At 40.8% G+C, this 21,484-nt stretch overlaps 2 protein-coding genes across 3 annotated transcripts; one reads left to right on the plus strand and one right to left on the minus strand.

Moving 5' to 3' along the window:
- Positions 1 to 163: 163 nt before the first annotated feature.
- neur (E3 ubiquitin-protein ligase neur) lies at positions 164 to 21,275 on the minus strand. Of its 2 annotated transcripts, none has more exons than XM_017144804.3 (3): positions 20,961 to 21,275; positions 1,908 to 3,619; positions 164 to 1,839 (listed from the first exon to the last, which is right to left on the minus strand). In XM_017144804.3, exons 1-3 carry the CDS (start codon positions 20,983 to 20,985, stop codon positions 1,591 to 1,593), a joined length of 1,986 nt encoding a protein of 661 aa, XP_017000293.2. In that variant the 5' UTR covers positions 20,986 to 21,275; the 3' UTR covers positions 164 to 1,590. The 2 variants fall into 2 exon arrangements, with proteins under 2 accessions (XP_017000293.2, XP_017000292.2); XM_017144803.3 differs by lacking the exon at positions 20,961 to 21,275 and adding an exon at positions 12,946 to 13,753.
- On the plus strand, positions 19,439 to 20,593 carry LOC138913679 (luciferin sulfotransferase-like). Its single transcript, XM_070217894.1, has 4 exons — positions 19,439 to 19,753; positions 19,815 to 20,275; positions 20,332 to 20,395; positions 20,458 to 20,593. Exons 1-4 carry the CDS (start codon positions 19,446 to 19,448, stop codon positions 20,591 to 20,593), a joined length of 969 nt encoding a protein of 322 aa, XP_070073995.1. The 5' UTR covers positions 19,439 to 19,445.
- Positions 21,276 to 21,484: the final 209 nt, after the last annotated feature.

Here is a 21,484-nt window from a genome sequence, read left to right on the forward strand (position 1 = left end):
AGCATGTGGCTCAGTAAATTTCTTTCTAAAACAAAATAGTGTAATAACAATTATTACGCAAAAATCACCCCAATTTGAATCTTGGTACTTGCAATTTAAAAATTAGTTTAGAAAAACAATTCCCTCCCATTCCCCACCAAACAGAAATCAAAACCAAAGCCCATTCTGATATTGTTGTCAGTATTTAATGGTATTACAGCATTGCGTTTTCTTACATATATCAAATATAATTTCATAAATACATTTAAATGTTTAGTCATAACTAGGCGCAGTATCGCAGTATTACGAACTATGATTCTTTAAAAAATTAAAAGTTAATTATTAATAGTGGCAATAACATGTCTTCATTTACTCCTATCCGGATTCATTCTTATAACAAAAATAGTAAGCTTGCGCTCCATTTCGCATATCTCTTTGTGTTCTTTGCTTATTACATTTTTCCTTCAGTTTTAATACAATCTTAGGTAAAGTTTTAACCGCTTTTCTTGTCCTTCATGTTTGATCTGCTATCTGCTTGGTATTGTTAATTAATTATTGGCAATTTTCTAACTGCATGGTTGATTTAGATGGGCATTCCATTTTCCATATTTCATTCAAGCTGTTGGTACAACATACAAGTCTTTTGTTCTATGTTTATAGTTAAATATATTTAGGTCTGCTTTAAAATACGTGCACTACTTAGGTGTAATTTAAAATGCGGCTTAATTAAAATTGCTTAGCGTGCTTAATACGTCTTTTGTGTGGTGTCTTTGTTGGATGAAGTCCCGGTCTAGATGTAACTTCAGCATAATTCGTTGACTAGAAATTAACTTAAGTACTTAGGGCTGGACTAAAATTAGATTTTAACACGCTCTCGCAATTTTCTATTTTGGTTTTCGTGCATAAGTATTCTTCCGATCAATCTTTGTTCAATATTTTGTGCTGCAGATATATTTGAGTTGTCTTGTCTTTCCATTTCCCTTCTGGAAACTAGTCAATAATTGCTTCTGTTAATCTAATGCCAAATTAAGGTCGTTCGTAGTTGCTGCAAGCTTAAACATAACTTTTCAAATCCGTTAACAATTTTATTTTGCCTTTCAAAACATTTAGCACCAAAATGATTATTCGCCAAATAAAGAATAGTGATTAATTTTGTGTTGGTTAATTTTGCACATCGTTTGGAATTTAGACATAGAGAAAAACTAAGTAAATTTGCAACAACTTTCAATCAATTCAAATTTAAATTCAAAATACAATTAACTTCTATACAATACTTTGGTTTTACTCTCGAAGGTTTGCAAAAAATTCATAAACTCGGAAATCTCTGTTGGATTGAAGAATACATAGTTTTGGCTCTCAGGCGCACTTACTTATAACATCACAAAAAATTTAAACATACATGTAGATGGTAGGGGATAAATTAGGTGACAGTTTCGTAGCCTAAACTTAGTCTGCAAAAATAATGCCTATCTCTCCAATATAATATATATTCTTTGCGCTCGATTGCGTTCAAAATGCAACAACTTGTGTGTGTGGTGTGATGTGTAGCTTTTTAGTAGGTTTCATTGCGAGTAAAGGTTGCTTGGCTAGGAAACGGCTGCTCCCGTACGCCTACGTGGTGTAGGTGCGGATGACGTCCCGGATGACCGCCCGGCACAGCGGGCACTGGCCGCCGCCCACTCCCCGCCACTGCTCGATGGCGCAGTCGTAGCACATGCACATGTGGCCGCACATGTACAGCACCGAGTCGATGGGGTTCTCGTAGCAGATGGTGCACTCGGCGCTCGAGTCGGTGCTCTGCTGGTCGCTCAGGCTGTCCTTCCACTTGCTGGCCGCATTATTCGTGCTGTTGGCAATGGGCTGGAATAGCAGAAAGGATATTTATTAGTAAAAAGTCGGGATTACAGCCGTAAATCCAAAACACCCACCTCAATGTACTGGCTGCTGGTGGTGCTGATAAGGGTGCCGCTGGAGCAGGCTCCGGCCAACACTCCGCTGGAGGTCACCGTGGCCGAGGGCCTGGCCATCAGCTGCCCGTTGATGTCGTTCGAGCTGCTGGCCGGCGGCAGGTTCACCACCAGCACGGTGCCCCCGCCATTCGGCTGGATCTGCAGGATGTCGCCGTTGGAGGGCATGCTGATCATGCGGCTGCCATTGACTCCGCCACCAGCCGAGGCCAAGGTGCTCTGAGAGGGATGGTGCTGCAGCAGCTTGGCCGTGGCTCCGGCATTCAGGCTGCTCATCGACTCGGTCATGGGCAGCATGCGGGAGGTGGAGGCACCGGCGTTGCAGGCGGACGAGCTGCTGGCACTCACATTCACCTGCGGCTGCGACGGATACGCCACCATGTTGGGCAGCTGCTGGCGGAACATCCTTAGCGACTGCGTCGAGCCGTAGACATCCAGGAAGGCCCACAGCTGGAGGGACTGATCCACATGCATCACCACGACGGCGGGTCCGTTGTTCTTGCTGATGCTCACCTCGCCATTGGGGGCCACAAAGAAGGCGATCTCATCGCCGCGCTGAGGAGCAGCCGCTATATCTTTGCTAACCACCCAGTATTCCGGCCGATCGAGCAGAAAGTCCGAGTCATTGGGCAGATCATTCGGCTGCAGCATGGCCGGATTGCAGGAGGTGAGGCCCAGGGCCAAAGCACCCACATACATCTGCTCCGTTTTGAGGACCTGCACGATCAGCTTCTCGCCAATGCGAATGGGTCGCGCGGTGAACACGTAGCCCTGGCAGAAGTCCGATTCCGTGCGGGATGCGACAAAGCGATCCTGCGAGAGTCGCACATTCCGGCCCTTGGTGTTGTGGAAGGGCACGGGTATCAGCCGCCCGTTGGCATTGTACCGCAGCGGAGGCAGTCCGTTGGCCAGATCATGGGCTATAACCGCCTGCTCCACACTGGCCACGCTTCCTCCGTTGCCAGCCAAATGCAGCGACTGCAGGGAAGGCATCACATGCCGCTCCAGATCGTGCTCGATGGCCGCCGTGTGCCCGGGCAGGGATCTCCTCGACTGCTGATGCGGGTGATGGGGATTCAGGGCAGCCGGCTGGGGCTGGGGCAGCTGCTGCTGCTGGACGGGCACAACAGCTGGCTGCTGCTGCGGCTGGTACATGTAAATGCGCGAGTCCAGGAACTCAATGCCCGTGCAATTGCCATAGATATCGATGACCGTCCACAGCAGACTCCGCGTATCGATGCCCGACAGGATGACGCCCTTCTCCTCGTTGTTTATCCCGTAGATCACATCGCCTGCTCCGTTGACAAAGTAGTAGAGTATGTTATCCTTCTCGCAGTACTGCTCATGCAGAGCCTTCGCCCAGAAACCGGGCCTGTTGGTCAGATCCGGGCAGGCGTACTTGGGCAGCGTGCCCTCCAGCGTCACCGGGTCGTTGCTGGTGAATCCGAAGCGAATGCCGCCGTTCCAGTTGTTCGAGATCTCGGCGAACTTCACGCAGATCCGCTCGTTGATGCGCACCGGACGGGCGGAGAAGGTGATCGCCCGGCAGAAGCTCTCGAAGCGGCGGGCCAGAGTTCCGTCCCGCGATATCCGGATGTTGTCGCCATGCACGGTGTGGAATTGCAGCGGGGGCAGGTTGTTGGGACCAGGACAGGAGGAGGGTGAGCGGCGAACTGAAAAGGGTGGAGGGGAAAAGCTTTAATTAGTTGGGAATTATTAAGCAAAAGTTTGGACAACCCTAGACTATCTATACAATTTCTCAAACCTTTTCAAATTCCCACCATACATTTATCTAACAGTTACATCTTCTGCCACATTGTTTTAAAATCTTTTTCTCAACGCCAGCTCCCCCGTATCGGATTACGCATCTCAAGAGAAGTATCTATGTGCTGCTCCAGGTAGCCGAAAATTCAACCATGTGCTAGCGATCGAATTACGCAGAAGCCCGAATTGATCTTCCCGGGTGAGTCAATAACCCCCAACCCAAGACCCAAATTTAGTTGGTTTTCAAGCGAGAGGCACGTGACTGGTTTGAAAACTATTGAAATATTTGGAAAATATCCTAAGAAAAACGATCAACAGGCGAACTCTAAAGGATTTACCATGGTCATCGTCAGCTGCTTGGCCCATTTTCTTGGAAAATCGAAGGCACAAACGTGCAAAGTAAGAGAAATACTTTGAGAAAGGGAAAATATTGGTATAGGTTAGGGGTTCTTGAATGTATTATTATTATTATTATTTCTTGGTAAATTCAATATATATTTGTAAAGCCCTTCAAGAATCCCTAAAATATATTCCCGAAATTGGCATAATTATTGCACCTTGCAAATCCACATACATCAGCAGCTGCTGACAATTACCTACAAAAAAAGCCTATAACCAATCCATATGGCCATATAAATAATTACTCAAGACTCCTCGTCTTAGGATGGCGACAGGTTTCTGCTCAGGTCGCTGGAATGCCCAAGATCAGACGATTCCGGCGGCATGCCAACAGTTGCGTTAAAAAAATACATGGGTACATAAGCCCAGTTTTTAAGAAAGCCACGAAGCGAAGGACCTGCAGCAGATGAGGAGAAGACGACGATGTTGATGGTGATTACCATGTTGATATGCGGCGCGTGGCACTGGAGATCAATGTGTTTGCTTTGGAGCGGCATGTGGCAGCTGTCCTTTTTCCCTTCTTCTTCTTGGTTCCCCTTGCAGAGGAAGAAGTAGGAAGGTCAGAAGAAAGCAGCTGTACGACTGGAACAGGTAGGTAGGTAAAACAACCCCTAAAGAGCGTCTGTCCCCGTTTCGAGAGGGTAGTTTTCAGCGTTTTCGATCGCTCAGGGGTTGCAGTTGCACAGTTCCACAGTCTGCAGCTGTTCAAATTTCGGAAAAAAGACAAAAACGGGGAAAGAATACAGTACAAGACAGATACAAGATACAAATGCCTAGGTATCTGCAAGATTCCCTGTCTTTGGGGTTGAAATTTAATCCTAAGCGAGGGCCAATGACTTGCACACGAAATCTGTACTGTCTGCTTCCCGAAAAATCGAAAAATCCAATCCTCAAGTGCTTCCGCTGCAGGAAGTGGAAAGGGAGCACCAGCTTCCGGTGGCTCCCATTCTGAAGGAGATTCGATGAGGAAGCAGAGAAGAAGGAGAAGCAGAAGAAAGCCGGGCTTGAAGACTGCGCCACTGCGAATGCGATACCCATCCATATTTATGAATTGACCGCGACGAGGAAGTAGGAAATCACGTACTACGCGCATATACGTGTATTGGATTGGGCCTATTAGCTGCAGGATGTTGTCGTCTCACTGGCCTGGCCAACTGGCGACGCCTACTTTTTATCGGCCCAGACAGTCGTCAGTCAGTCAATGGATGGAATTGCAGTGCCATCGATGAATGGAATACGCGCCTCGCTTTTCTTTTTCTCCTCGGAGTTCCAGTCGAAACGGTGCTCGAGAGACGCGTCGCTACTTTCAATTAGCCTGGCCACAATTAATTAAGTGCAGCGATTGTCTCCGCTTGAGGTTTTAATGATCGCCTCTCCGCCCCAAGATAACTAATTGTATTAAATATATAAACGATAGACTTGAGGTTGGGAAACTTGAGGGGAAAACAATAGTTTAGGAGCTATCATACATTAACTATCATTTCAAATTTGAATTAAGTAATTACGTTTGCTAGGAAAAATAGTAGTTTTATTTCCGGAAGGGTTTCTATATTGTTAAAGTGAAGTAAAGAATGCCAGAGAACTAAAACCATTGATTATAATAAACATATTTATAGATTAAAATGGAACCTAACATTTATCGCTTAAATTTGTATTAAGTAATTACGTTTGCTAGAAAAAATAGTAGTACTATTTCCGGAAGGGTTTCTATATTGTTAAAGTGACGTAAAAAATGCCAGAGAACTAAAACCATTTATTATAATAAACAAAATTATAGATTAAAATGGAACCTAACATCTGATTCTTAAATGCAACTTAAAGATACTTTTCCCTCCCTTATCGCCATTTCCCAGGCCCCCTGAAATCCTCTAATTTCGACATAATTTGGCCAACTAACATCTGGAGATGAAAAGTTCAAACTTTCGGTGGTCATGATGCGTTTGGAGTTTTGCCGCTCGGCCGAAAAGGTTCCCAAACGAATACGAAGCATCCCAATCCCAGCATCCCAGCATCCGATCGACTGCAAACGATCTTGCCTCCAAGTTGCAGGCAAATTTTCGCTGTTTGCCAAAAAGGAAAACCTGATTTACCGTACGACGTCTTTTCGGATTCGCCGCCACCAGCGAGCAAAACATTTCCCACGCTGAGCACTGGGCAAAAATCAAACACAAGCACAGTAGAGACAATTCCCACGACTCGACTCCAAATTTGTATATATAGGAGATATATAGTAAATTTGCGGCTGCCGAACATTGGAAACCTGTAACAAGCCTCGGTAATTGCGAGAGAAGAGAGTGCGGAGTGCGGAGTTCGGAGTTCGGAGTACGGATCTTCCCGAATCTTTGGGAGAACTGGAGAAGCTGCAGCTGAGCGGGTGGAAAATGTGAAAATCATGCAGGTGTCATAAAACAAAACTCTAAAAAAAAGGAAATCAAAACCAGTGTGGCAATCTCCGGCCATCGTTAGGCGAAATCACTTTAACGATCCGATGAAGATCTCCAAACATTCAAAATCCCATTGAGCAGTGGACGTCATTAGATTTCGATTGGCACTCGTGAGTTGAGTTGAGTTGGCGATCATTAAAGGCAGATTACACAGATGTTGATGTTGATGTTGATGTCTGAATGAAGGCTTACAAGGGGAGCTCTTATGTAAAGTTGAGCTTGGATTTAGTGTAATGAACGGTTCTAACAAATCTCTTAAGAATGCATTAAATTGATAGCACTAAAGTTGAGGGTAATGTCTTTATAGACATTCAATTAAATTCCTAGATTAATCAATTTATTTTTATGTTTTGCTAAGATGATATTACGACTCAGAAACATGAGTAAAACAATTAATCCCTGTGTTGTACTCTATTCTATAACATTGTCTTTACAAGCCACCCACTTGAACTCCCCCTCATTTGCACCGATTGAGGTCACAGGTCACGTGCCGCCCCGCCCCCTTTGCTTGTCAGCCCACGTGCATGAGTCACGGGACGTGTGCGGACAATTAACACCACGCCACAGGCCGTTTAATTGCACCGGAAATGTCCCATAAAAGCCGGGGGCTTTCGGGGTACAAAATGCCGACTTGGCTTGGCTTCGAGTGGATCAATGGATCATTTACAAATTGTATCAATTGGTCAACCATTTGGCATAAATTATCGGCATTTGGCAGGGCGGCAATCAGTCAGAGCGAGTGGGTGAATGAGTTGGACTTAGGCTTTTGACTTCCACGGGCTTGTCAATGGATCGGCGACCCACGCCGATAAATAACTTATAAGCGTATCTGGTGTTTTCATTTTTGCTTCTCAACATTTCAGTGAAATTAGTTGAGGAAACAGTGTGTGGGTTTCTTAGTTAGTTGGAGGCTTTGGCTGTGGGCAGAAAAGTCAGGCGTTGGCCGGTGTTTAAGATCTGAGCAAGTGTCTCTCGTGAGGCCTGTAAAACAATTCTCACAGCAATAAAAGCAATGTTTTATTCCTATCTTAACTATACGCAAATGAAGCTAATGAATGTTAATTAATCGCTCACAAACAAACAATTTGCGTGGGGCAGGAAAATATGAAAGTTTTTGGGGGTTACAAGTGAAATGCTAATAAAATTCCAAGCATTTTATTCTCTAAACCTTTCTGCCACTCAATTTTCCAGCTTAGAGTTTGATTTACCGCTAAATCCACCTAGTAAGGTTCGACTAAATTGGAAAGCCCCATTGAGTGGATGCAAAAACCACTTCCGTTCTGCTTGAAACGCTGACCAGTGCAGCGGAAATTGCACTGCAATCCACTCATCGCAGAGCTGCTGGAGCGAGGAACTCTCTCTCTCTTTCTAGATTTCTGCTATGGATTCCCCACCAGCTTGGTAACTCTAGAAGCCCAGCTACAATGGACACATAGCATAGACGACTCTGCAAATATAATAAAAATAATTACACAACGGAAAAGGGGCCGACTGGCGGCGGCGGCGTTGACAGCGATGAAACCAGAGGTCAAACTATGCCAAGTTGTTGCAACCAGTTGTTATTGTGTCTGAGCAGCTTTTCCTCTTCCCAAGTACATTGCACTGTTCATGCGATTAAGCGAAATCTGATACCGCACGGCATGTGTAGAAAAATCAAAGCAAATCAGCAGAGGGTTTATAAATAACCACCATTTAGGTATCCACAAAAATCACTAACTAAAGACAAACGCTGACTTGCTAAACGGAGGAATAAAGATAAGAAAACCTTGTTAAAAATAGCTTAAAGTTAATGAGATATTTCCTCAATAATAATAAAGCAAAGGGTGAGTAATCAAAGAAAATGCATCAGGAAAATTCCCAGCCAAAGTTATGATAAGTAAACCTAGTTATGTAGGGAAATCCCTAATGTTTGCACTTGCATTTTCCCTAAAATACACTAAATGAAGCCCCTAAAAAGCAAAAAACCTCCACCTTACATATTGATCACACCTCTCAATAAGGTTCAATGACTCCCAATGACTTTTCTCCCTGGTCGACATAAATTTTCAGCCTTTCCACACACACAAATTAGTTATAAACACCCGGATGAGGCGCAGCTCCCCTTCTAATATAATTAGCCAACGAAAGGGAGAGATATGGTAGGTTATATACCATATAGGGTGGGTGGCCAAATCAAATTTACATGTTTATTTTTACAAGCCTACAAAAACCAACTCTGCGGAATGAGAGCACCTCTCTATCGGTGCACATGATATATGTATGTATATATATAAAACATCTATGGTTGGGTTCTTTATTTTTGGGCGCTGAAGCATGCAAGAGGCCCCAGCCAAGAAGAACCGAACTTGTTTCAGCTCCGAATAGACATAAAAACCGATCTAAATATATACGCAGATACATAAGGAAGCAGAGGAAACATAAAACACACAATAAACAACATTGTGACGCCAAAGTGTTGGCATTATGGTTCAAAAACATATTTTTAAGGTTTTGACGATATTTCCTATACATTTTCTTCTAATTAATCCAACTTAATTATTTAGAAAGCATTCGTTTACAAGTTCCCATTACAGTACTGTACATTCGAGAGCCCGGCTTTCTTCCGCTTTGTTTTGTTGCGCTTTGTAGGCTTGCTGTTTATCGAAGCGTTGCAATTACTACTGCAAAGGGCCAGTGAAGAGGTCCAGATAGAGGTATATAAGACTACAGTATATATAAAGTTGATAACTACTCCTATACAGCTTGCATTTCCTCGCACTTGACTGCACAAGACACCCCGCGTTTCCCCGCTGGTCCAGAAACTGGAAACTCTTTTGTGTAATTAAATCACTCGAGCGTTGAGGGGGAGCCAACAATAACAGCTATAAGTTGGACTGAGTGGAAGGGAATGGACGTGAAGAGTCGTCTTTTGATAGAAACACATCATTATTACATTATAACATTGTAATTACAAAGGCTGACGGCAATTCAAGTGTTTTCGGGCCCCGAATTCGATAGCTTTTGATGCCACTGGTTGCATTGTTATCGGCTATCCCATTAATATTTAGGGTTATGGCAAAACCATGCAAATTTCCAATATCTTAGCATATTAAATACCCCGAACAGCTGCATATCTAGTTCTAGTTCGTCTCAAAATAGGTGTACATATTAATTACATTAAAGTTCTCTTCAAAGTTCGGACCACAAACGTTAATGGCCAAAAACCAAAATTCAAAAAACTCGATCTGGCCAAGTTTTCGGCGATAGATAGCCAAACAGCTGCTGGTGGACACAGGCATAGATTAAAGACCCGTAGGTGTTCGAACCAAGCTGAAACCAACGGTGATTTATGCCTAGCAACCGCTTTTCTAACCCGTCTGGAAAACACGCCCTCCCAAAAGGCGTACTAAATTGACCCAAAGATGCCTTTGGATATCTTTCCATCTCACTTTGCGTGAGTTAATTGCAGCTGCTTTTTGGGCCAGGTATGGTATGGTATGTATGTTTGCTATAATATATTTTTACCTGTTGCTACCTGGATAGAGCCTTTTGTCTTGCGCCAGTTGCAACACCCTGCGGCGAAGCGTTTTTATCTAGTTTATCTGTATCTATGGGGTGGTATGCGTTGTTATCTCTTGGCACAGACAAAATGTTAACAATTTTGTACAACATTTAGGTCGTGAGGAAAATTAATGGGATACAGTGATAAATCTAATGTGTATTATTAAAATCTAATATTTTATAAAACTAATAAATAATTAAATTAATTGATTTAAAAGAAAACGCGCATTAAATTTTAAAACTAAAATGATAAATTTCTTATATTCAGTATCCACTGTAGCTTGGTTCAACAGCTGATAAAGCAATGATGTGGGAGGACTTAAAGTGTGTCGCGAGATAACTTGGTTTTTTTTTTAAAGAAAAAGAACCGCAAAGATCTCTGTGTATATCCCCAACCACTAAGAACTATTTTTTCATAGCCAAAGCCAATCAGTTTTCCACTACACTTGCAGAGATAAACATTTTGCACTGACCCTTATCAATAGAGCAAAATTATCAATTAGAAATGGCAATGCTTCATATCAGGCCAAAAATTATAAACACATTTTCAAGTAAGTTTCAAGTGCGGTGCAAATAAAATGACCATACGATGGATGACACATCGGGATGACCTCATGAGGGGGAGAAAAATAACAGAAAAAGTACGCAAATGGGGAATATCGCAATAGATGTTGGAAGTTGGAATGTATGGACGTACATCTACGGTTCAAATAAAAGTAAGGGAAATAAATAAAATATATATACATAGTTTTATCGATTCCGGAAATACGCATTGCTCCCGTTAAGATAAATATTTAAAATGAATCATATTTTTTGGATTTTTTATAAATAGGTTTAAAGCCCTATAAATTTTTAATCATATTTTTGAATTTCTAAAAATAGATTTTGAACCCTAGATGTCCACTGTATAGCCCAACTCCCTGCGGGGGCGTACCCCTTCTATTTACGCTAGTTATTTGCTTTTGGCCAACAATCGAAGGTTGTGGCGACAATATCTCCAATAATCAGTGGCTCAGAGACGAGTTGGCAGCGCTCAATTGCAAACACACGCACAGCAAACCATTTCGAAAAGTAAACCGTGAGAAGCTAAGTAAAAGCCAAGAGCAGATAAACTTTTTAGCCAGGCAAACGTGGCATGCCAACACATAAATACAACAACAACCAAACAACAACCGAACAACAAGCTACGAAATGTAATAGAAAATGCAGGTAAAAAAGCAAAAGCAGCTGACGCCGCCGCAAAGCAACAACAAAGTAATTTCATTGATTACCGATAGGCAACGCACGTTCAAATCAAACGGATCGGAGTTCGCCGCATAAAACATAAGCCATCCCAAGCTTAAACGCTCAGCAGAGGCAGCAACAAAAACTCAAACTTCAAAGCCACACCTCTTCCTCTTTTCTCCTGCTTCTTCTTCTCCAGCCATGGATCTTTTATTTTTTTGTTTTTTGCCTTTGTTTTTGTTTTTGCCTTTGCTTTTGCCGATGGCGGCAACGGCGCTTCGCGTACGATTCCCAGTAAAAGCAACAACAAATGCTGAATGAGGCAGATGCAAAAACAGTGGTGGTTGAGAAAATAGAGCCAGATCAATACAGTACTCACAATTCATTCAAAGTGGAATATTACTTAAATAGATGTTAAACTAATAACAGAAAGTAAAACTTAATCAAATAACATATTAAATTATTAGAATTTTCAAATTTAAACTGCAACTCCTAATTCTATGGACACAACTGTTTGTAGGAGGCATGTACAAACAACAAAAAAGAAGTAGAAGAAGCTTAGCCTATGCGTCATGGGCTTTACTTTTGCTTCGCCTGTTTTGACCAAAATAAAAGAGAGCAATAAAGCCGAGAATGCAATTGAGCCAAAGCCAAAAAGAGTGAGTTGTTGTTTGGGCCTCCTTTTTTGTTGCTTTTGCTCAGCTGCTTGCAACCAAAACAAAAACAAAAAGCAGGCCCAGATAATCGTTATGATAAACATAATCGCTCCTTGGGAAAATTGCTTTCGGTGGTATTTTCTTCATTTCGAGATCCCCCTAACTTCTCGATCAATTTGCGGTTACTCGGGTGCGATTGAAAAATGCAGTTTTCGAGAACTGACATTTCCGGCGAATAACTCGGGTCGAGGTTAAATTCTGCCGAAGAAGCCTTGGGAGAATTTCACATTTGAGTTTGTTTTGGGCCGTTTCTGCGTCTATTTAGCAAGAAAAAAGCCATTACTATTACAATAGCGAACTGAGCGTGCCGTCTCGAGCATTTAGTCATTAGCTTTTTGTTTTAAACAATCACAAACTTTTTCGTTTTTGCCTTTATCTTTCGCTATTTGTTATTGTTCTTGAGACGCAAAATGCTAATGTATGCATAAATGTTTGCGGCTGGGCTGTGCTTTTCGCTTATTTATCTTTGCCGCTTTAATTAACTGAATGAATGAATGAGCGATAGGTCAGACCACATGCTAATATTATGTGGGAATCGCTGGGGATAAAAGCAAAGTCGCACAGATCGATGAATTATGTATTTAAAGCATTTTCGCACGATGTAATTACAATTACTTCGAGGGTTTAATGCTGGGATATCACGCAGGATGTATTGTAACTAAAGAACAGTATATCTACTATTTTATATTAAGAACCTCAAACTCCTATTTTCGGTTAGAACTAGTGTCCAATTGATTTTTTTTTAATTCCATGGAATTTAACAAAAGTACAAATTTTTTCTTGGAAACCGTTTTTTTGAACGGTGGTTTGTCTTTTTTGAAGAAGGAACTGAAGATTCTAGCATTTCAAGGTATCCAAATGTTTTTCCCAAATTAATTCCACTCTTAGCCTTGTACTAATGCGACTACTAACCCAATCCGAAGCGCTTCTTGATCTTCTTGAGCAAGTGCATCTTCTTCTTGCTGGAGAGCTTGTCCTTGGTGCTCATGAGCAGCTCGTTGGACTCCAGCGCGAGGACCTGGGCGGCCTGCTGGGCGGGAGTGGGCATGGCGTTGTGGAGCTGCTGCATCTGCATCTGTTGCAAATGCTGCAGGTGCTGCTGGTTTTGGTGGTGCTGCTGCTGCGGATGGAGGTTCAGGTGCGGGTGGCTGCCCTGCATGTAGTTGGCTGGTATATCCGATAGACCCATGATGACGGCTTTCTTGCTCTTTGAAAGTGTATCAAACGAACTAAAACGAACTCGCGAAACGCTTACGAAAATCCACAAGCTACTTGCGTATTTTATTTGGCATTAAATTTAACGTAGAGTTCTTCGAATTTGGTGTTTTCCGTTAAAACATTTTGAATTTGGTTGGTTGTTTGTCTGCGCGCAACGGGAACAAACGGAACGAAACGAGACGATACGAAACACAGAGACCGACGACGACAACTCACTCCCGAGCCAACCTTTCGCTGCGTTTTTTTTCAACAAATAAAAGGTGCTGCGGCCTTTTATAGCTTCGCACCAGCGCCAGTTCTCTCCCACGACGCCGACGTCGCTGCCGCAGCTCAGCTGGAGAGTCGTGGACAGTGATGGCGTGCAGATATTTTGCCGGATGATCTGGCTTTTATGATTGCGGTTCTGAAGGACTAGTTGACTAGTTGGGTGTAATAATTTGAATTTTTTTTAACATACATATTTTGTATTCCATTATCAAAAATCATAACCTAATTTTTTTCCTTATGAAGTCAAATAGAGGTTGACGTTTTAAATACAAATTTTGTGTTACAAAACCAAATTTATTTAAATCTAAGATCTTTTGAGAATTTTTAAATTAAATAATTAAATTATCTTTATTAAAATCGTAGGGAAATAATGAAAGGTCTATTAGACATTATCAGCACACTAACCCAAAATAGCTTAAAAGTTTTAAAATTAAAATAATAAATTAAATATTTTCTAGCTAGTTTTTCTCTGACTATATAGATCTGTCTATTTTCTGGTCAAAGGCCGTCAGCACTGTCAGCGGCGCAAGGAGGGAGAGAGCGAAAAAGAGAGTTCAAGAGAGCAAAATTCGAGACGCCACCACTCTCTTTCTCTCTCCGACAGCTGTTTCGTATTTACTATGGTTTCGCTTTGTGCCTGGCATTCGCGTGTATTGAGCCTCCCTTATAATTTACCTTTATGCCTCTAACTCTGCACCTTGATCGGGGATTCCTCCTCCTATTCTCCTGCTGTTGCTTCGCCTGTTGTTTTTGTTGCTGCTCTAGGCCTGCATTTGTGTTTTTGGCCGAACTGCTCTGATCTCCACTAACTGTTGTTCTCCTCACCTACGTGTGAAAGTCCGTTAGTGTGTGTGTAGTTCAGCCAGGTTCAAAGCAATTCTTCTTTTTTCGCAAGGGTTACAAGGTCTGGCTCATATAACTGGCAAACTATTTCAATTGCCCTAATGCTTTTGATCGTGAACTTTGGGGGCCAAGTATCATAGTTTCTGGAACCGGACACTTGTGTTTTTTTCTTTTTACCGAACTTTCTGGGGTCTCTTTTTATTTTCACACATTAATGTTTTTTTTTTTGAAAAAACCTATTAAAACCTTGAGATCTAAGGTAATAATAATATGGTATTTGACTAAATAACAGAGTATCATACGATTTCATACAGAATTTTATAACCCAAAATACATATATTTATTACTCTCTATATCTATGAAATTATGGTTCCCCAATTTCTGATTCAATCCCTTATATAATTCCCTTTTAATTATTTAATGTATCATTGTAAGATTCGATTTCTTTCAGAATTTTATAACCCAAAATAATCTATTTCTTACTCTTCATATCTGCTTTTTTAGTGAAATTATGGCTCCCCTATTCAAAGCCTTATAAAATATTCTTTATCCAGACCCCTTTTAAATATTTAATATATCATTATAACATTCGATTTCAAACGGAATTTGATAAACCGAAAAACATATATTTATTACTCTCCTTATCTGCTTTTTTAGTAAAATTATAGTTCCCCAATTGCCTATTCAATTCCTTTTATACAGATCCCTTTTTATAATAAATGATCCGATCCTGAAAACTTGCCTATGATCTTGGAGACATGCTATTGTGGTCTCATTTATTAAGCTTTAGGTTTTGTGGTCAGCAGGATAACTGCCGTCTGGCGTCTGATCATCCTTTATCCTTTATGGATGCCACGCTGCCATTGATGGAGGATGATAATTGCGCCGAGTGCTCCTCATCCTCGTCCTTTTTTGTCCTGCATGGGCAGACGGAACCAGACAGACCTCACAGCAGATGCAATTTTAAGATCGGAAGGGATCAAGACAACGGGCCAGAAAGCATTTAAATTTTGATATTAAAGTGGAAATGCATATTCAGCATCCTGGCAGCAGGCGTGCGTCCTGGAAATACATCTGCTGCTGCTTACCCGATTTCCCCCTCCTGCTCGCTCAGTTTGCGAAAATGCAAAAAAGGTCGGAGAAGGTGAAGTTGGCGAAACAGGAACCGGCAAACATCGAGCAGCGAAACGAGACCAACGAACAACCCCAAAATTGTCAAAGAATACAGTGAATATCGTTTAACGGGCACAAAGTTCCATAGAAATAGTGAAACACAAAGATTTGTATTTTATTTTAATTTGAATATAGTGGAATATGGAAAACATAAAGTGTTAAAAGTATCTAAATGATAAAATAAAATAATATCCTAAATGTTTATGTTTTGGATTAATATGAGATCATTTCAGAAAATAAAAATAGAGAAACACAAAAATTTCTACTTTATTTTAATTTGAATATAGTGGAATATGTAAAACATAAAGTTTTAAAAGTATCTAAATGAAAAAAAAAAATAATATCCTAAATGTTTATGTTTTGGATTAATATGAGATCATTTCAGATAAGAATTAAAATTCAGTATACCGAGTTTTCTTTCCTATTTCAGTTTTTACATATCGATATCCACTGTACCCAACTTAAGCACCAACGAAAGGTGTCCATCTGCGGTTGCAGTTGGAAAAGGACCTGAAAAAGGGTTTGCTCTACTGTAGCCTGTATCCCCTCGCAGCCCTTGCCTTCGGTTCCGTTCTGTTTGTTTGCCAATTCCAGGTGTAAATTCATAGCAAAGGAGACAGATACGGGTAGAAAGGGATTTTAAAAGAGGAGAAATACGAAGCCAGCCGACCACGTGCCAGGTTGAAAATGGAAAAAAAAAGACGTGCGCCAGTTGCCTTGGCTGATAAGGATGCTCTACTTCTTCGGATCGGTTCGAACTCCTTTTACGATTATTTATTTTTATATATTCATATTTTGCCAGCAGACAGCTGCTTCCATTTGCATTTGTCGCCTTGATGGGGGAGATATCTGCAGACTGTTTTTTTTTGTTTCGTTGCTCCCCCTGAAGTATTTTGTGGTTAAATTTAGAATTTGGCACATGAGCCCCCACAAGTCCCTCGACGATCCAGTGCAATTTTTATCTTTCCATTTCGGTCTCCCACGAACATCTGGCTTAGTACAAGTACATATATCGCTCATTTTCGTTCGTCTTCGTTTTGGGATCTCTGGTTTCTCCTCAGACCCGTATTTACCTTGGCCTCACAATAGTTTTCTTCTTTTTTGCACTCATTGTCTCGAGAATGTCACAGCGATTTACCTTTCAGACAGTTCCTTAACCCAAGATCCCTGCTGTTACTCGAAATCGTCGTCTATGAAGAATTGACCTAGGCAGGCGTTTAATGAAAATGCCAAATGATAATTTTGCACGGCAAGTGAGCAGATCCAAAGGAGTAGTTCGTTTTTAAAGGGAAAACAAGTAATGAAAATGGGTAATTCTAGAAATTATTTATATGTAGGTAAATATCATAAACTAAGGAAATGCTGATTTTTAAGATCTTTCTACTAGGGCACTTTATACATATTTACTAAATCACGCATATCAACTAGAGACATTTCTATTTAATCTCTCCGAAAACGGTGATCAATAACAAACCTCACACTTTATTGAGTGGAAATGTTAAAGCATATGGTATTTTTGATTTCTTGAAGCTCTACCTTTTGAGATAAGAAAATCACACTCGGTTCATATGGCCTAATAAAATTTATAAGATAAAATGGTCCCTTGGTGGAATTTCCATACACAAATCATATCCATTGGTTTGTTATCATATCTACATACCTTCATTACGATGGTGCAAATGTTTTATTACTGCCTTCACCTTGGAGAACCAATAGATAAATTTAAGACATAAAGCATTTACGGCAATAATTAAATAGTTTTCAATCAATTGAATGAAATCTAAATTAAATGAGGCATATATGTATAGGCAAACGATTGGCAAATATAATTTAAATACAGGAACCATATCAAGTGGGCCTAAAGATAAGTGGGGGGAAATAGATTGGTAATTATCATACATTTTTGAACGATTTATTCAACGCAAAAAAGACGCTGAGCAAGTAAATAAACGAAAGATATAAGAAATTGGCAGCTGGCTCTCCACGTTGATGGCCGGTAAGCGATCAATATACACATAATTAAGTAAAAACTGTAGCAAATGCCAATGTTTAATTAGAAAACGACATATGCAAACGGGTCACAGGCAGAAAGAAGGGAAAATAAAAGGGAAAGGACTTCAGACAGGCCAAGGAAAGAGGAGCTGTGCAACAAGGAGCAGTTGTGGAGTTTCGTATATATAAGCCCGAACTAATCCAGCGGACACAAAGGAGAATTGAAGAGAACAGAACCCAAAATCGAATTGCGCAAGCACTTGAGAAACCGAGCAATGGATGAGGAGATGGCATACAAATTGTATGTATTTGTAGTCCCCAGGGATAGAGGGTTCAGTAAACGTTTCAGCATATATGTGTAAGGATATAAATATTACGTTTTTGGGTAAATAGTTCATACATCAAAGAAATATTTTTAATATATAAATCAAAAACTATTCACCTACATTTAAATTGAACTCGTTTTAGGGCTCATGTTGGGAAAACAGGTTTTTTAAATCAAAGTGATCATTATCTTTCTAATATTAAGGTCGTACAAGACATTACTTTCCTTATTTCAGAATATTTTAATTTTCAGAACATCTAAGCCGGGGTAGGGTAACTTTTAGTCCAGGTACTCTCTCTTAGAAGATCCTCGCTTATTTAGAGGAACTCCTCCACTTTCACGGGATACCTGCGACAGCAGTTGGCTTCATCCCGAAACTTCGATCAAGATCTAACAAAAGGAAACTCATTCGGGACTCGGGGATGCATTTGGCAACTGCAACTTCAACTTCCACATCCACTTCCCATTTCCGCATCCTCATGTGCGTACGCTAATCAAATATCAACATCGCCCAGGAATAACCGCCAATGCAACACATGCGAGGGAAACTGCGATCCGTTAGAGGAATATATAAAAATATGCTGTTGGCCAAATGTTTGCCTTTTCAGGGGGTTTCGGCTTTCACAGTTTTCACATTGCAGTTTTTTCCCGCCTGTAAATTGGAAAAACTCCCCTGTCCCACGAAAAACGAGATATCTGCGCCTGGCAGATACCTTTACGGATACTCCGATGCAAACAGGACATTTGGCAAGTCATAGAGAGAAGGTCCTGGCGGGTTTTCGGTCCGCAGCATGTGTCTTTGTCTCAGGGTCAGGGAGTTACGACCCGGTTATCCTACCTGAGCCCAGCGCCTATTGGGGTTTACTTATTCTCTCCTCCGCCTTTGTGCGATCCTTCGTCCTTTCTTGCGCCCGTTTTGTGAGAAATCATTGCCATAAACTCTATAATTTATTGTCTACAGCTGCACGGGCATCTTGGGCCTAATCGAAGCTGATTCGATTTGATGGAGGCCCAGGCCCTCAGATGACGATGTGGTAAGCAGGTAAGTTAAACCCTGCAACCCCCGTTAAATACACCTGTAAAGGCAAGATGACCATTACGTTAAAGTTCGCGCCCCGAAATCAGAGTCCTTTGCCTGATCTGATTTAATGTACTCTGACCTTTTTTTACCACCTTAGTTTTTTGACTTTTCGGCAATCTAAGCTGCTTAAGGGTTTTGCTGACTAAAAAGGTTTGAATGAAATGTAATAGATAGCATTAAATATCCACAAGAAGTAAATATATATTTTTGTTAAAAAAAATCAGTTTTAATTCCGTAAATTATGATCCATACTAGGAACATTTTCTAAGACTTTTAGAGATTATATTAGTGTAGGTTTATTTTCATTCCTCATAGGGGGCATAGAGCAAGTTCACTATCTTTTGACTATAAAAATCACTTGTTTGTTGAAAAATAACAGCAATAAACGTATAAACCTTATCGTAGAAATCTCTATATTTAAACTACCATGCAAGAAATTAGGTCTCTAATATAAAGCGATGTGGAGTTAATTTTCTTGCAAACGTAGAAAGTACCAAGGGAAGTGTAGTCACTATGTACGTGAGTAGGCCGTTAGATTCTTTGGTCACCAAGCCAGTCGTTCAGGTGCAGTGCACAGGACCTGACTGGGTGCCTTTAAAGCAGGATTGGAGCCAACGGTGGTGCACACTTCCCGATGGCTATATAGGGGATTACGCAGAAAGAATCGGTGCCTTCGAAACGAGAGAGAGTGATGTTTTTGTGGTGACATTTATGAAAAGCGGTACTACTTGGATGCAAGAGTTGGCCTGGCTTTTGCTAAATGATTTGGACTTTGAACGTGCCAAGAGCGAGTATCCATTTTATCGAAGTCCTTTTCTAGAGTAAGTAGATTGGAGTATTTGTAAGACTTATTTCCAGCTGCTTTCTAATAATGTCCCTTAGGTATTCTGTCACTAACCCCGACGGCGGTATAGATGGTATAGATAAGTGCAATGAAATGACGGATAGTTCTCGCCTGATTAAATCCCATTTACCCGCACAACTGCTGCCCCGACAAATTTGGAAGCAGAGCCGTAAGATAATTTACGTGGCCCGTAACCCCAAGGATGTTGTGGTGTCTTCATATCATCAAATGATTGGCTTGCTTAGATGGGAGGCCGGCTTGGACGAATTCGTGGATCATTTCATTGGTGATAAAATATTTTATGCATCATACTGGGAGCATATTATCGACTTTTATAGAATGCGCAATGAAAAGAATGTTTTCTTCGTTACCTATGAGGAAATGTCAAGAGATCTTGAAGATGTCGTCAAGAGACTATCGCGGTTTTTGGATTGTAAGGATTTGAGCGGGAGTGAAATGGAGAAACTATTAAATTTCTTGAGCTTTGAAAACCTTAAAGGTGATACAATGAAATAAAAAGTGAAAAAAATAATGCTAGAACTCTTCTTATTTTAGGAAGCAAGTTTGGAAACCCCACCAGCAATATAAAAAAACTTAGGAAAACAACTAACGACTTTAAGTAAGTGTGTTTTTTTTTTACTTTACTTTGTAAGATTTAAGATTTAACTTTTTTATTTGTAGTTTTATGCGACGCGGCATAGTCGGCTCCTACAAGGATGAGTTAAGTCCTGAACAACAAGATAAGATTGATAAATGGACTCAGAGCTATCTCAAAGAGTATGGGATTCAGGAATCCGACATTTTTGGAAGTTTTTAAATTTATGAATTTTTTATTTTGAATATTAAGGCTTTACAAATAATAAAAACAATGTATGTTTCACACCTGTATAATTTCTTACGACTTACAGAACTATCGGCACAAGCACGAAGTCGGAGGGTGTCATCGCTAGGGGGGAACAGCTGTTCGGCCAACATGTGAGTGTGTTGGTGGTGGGAAGGTCACAAACCTTATTGGAATGCCTATAGTTTCTAATTCATGATCAGGCCGAGCTTATAACTGTAATGCTGATTACTATAGCTTGATGGTTCCATTATAAATTTCCATTTTTCGATACTTGACAAATTGCTCCATCGCCCATTCACGCTTAAACCACTTTAAATGCACGTAAGCCTTTTTTACTTACCTATTTTGCTGGCCGACTGACCCATTGCTTATTCAAAATCACAAATTGTGTGTTTCGCTTCCCGAAAGGCACAAGAAACACAGCCAAAAGAGCCACAACAACTAGGACACACAAAACTTCTTTGGCATTGAATTTTCACGTGGGCGCTGCCCTCGGAAACTCTCGTTATTAATTACTCCGTAAACCGATCATGTGCTATTCTATTCTCAGACTGGCTCACTTCCGGAATCATAGGCGTTAATTGCGATGCATTTTAAAGCTTTGTTTAATTGTTATTCGGATGGAGCTGCCGGTTTTCAGGCTTTTTTCAGTGTGACCGCGGTGGGGTTTAAATGTTACTCGCCAAAAAAATACCATTGAAAAATATACCAAGAAACTTTTCTTTAAAAATTCCGTTAATTTTATTATTTTAAAAATTAACCGGTAATTTTATTACTGATTAAGTAAAGGGAATTTATATAGAAAAGTGATTTAATTTTTTTGTAAAATAAAAGTTATTTATCAACTCTCTTCCAATAGAAAAA

The sequence above is a fragment of the Drosophila takahashii genome, chromosome 3R (assembly GCF_030179915.1).
Source record: "Drosophila takahashii strain IR98-3 E-12201 chromosome 3R, DtakHiC1v2, whole genome shotgun sequence".
NCBI lineage: Eukaryota > Metazoa > Arthropoda > Insecta > Diptera > Drosophilidae > Drosophila > Drosophila takahashii.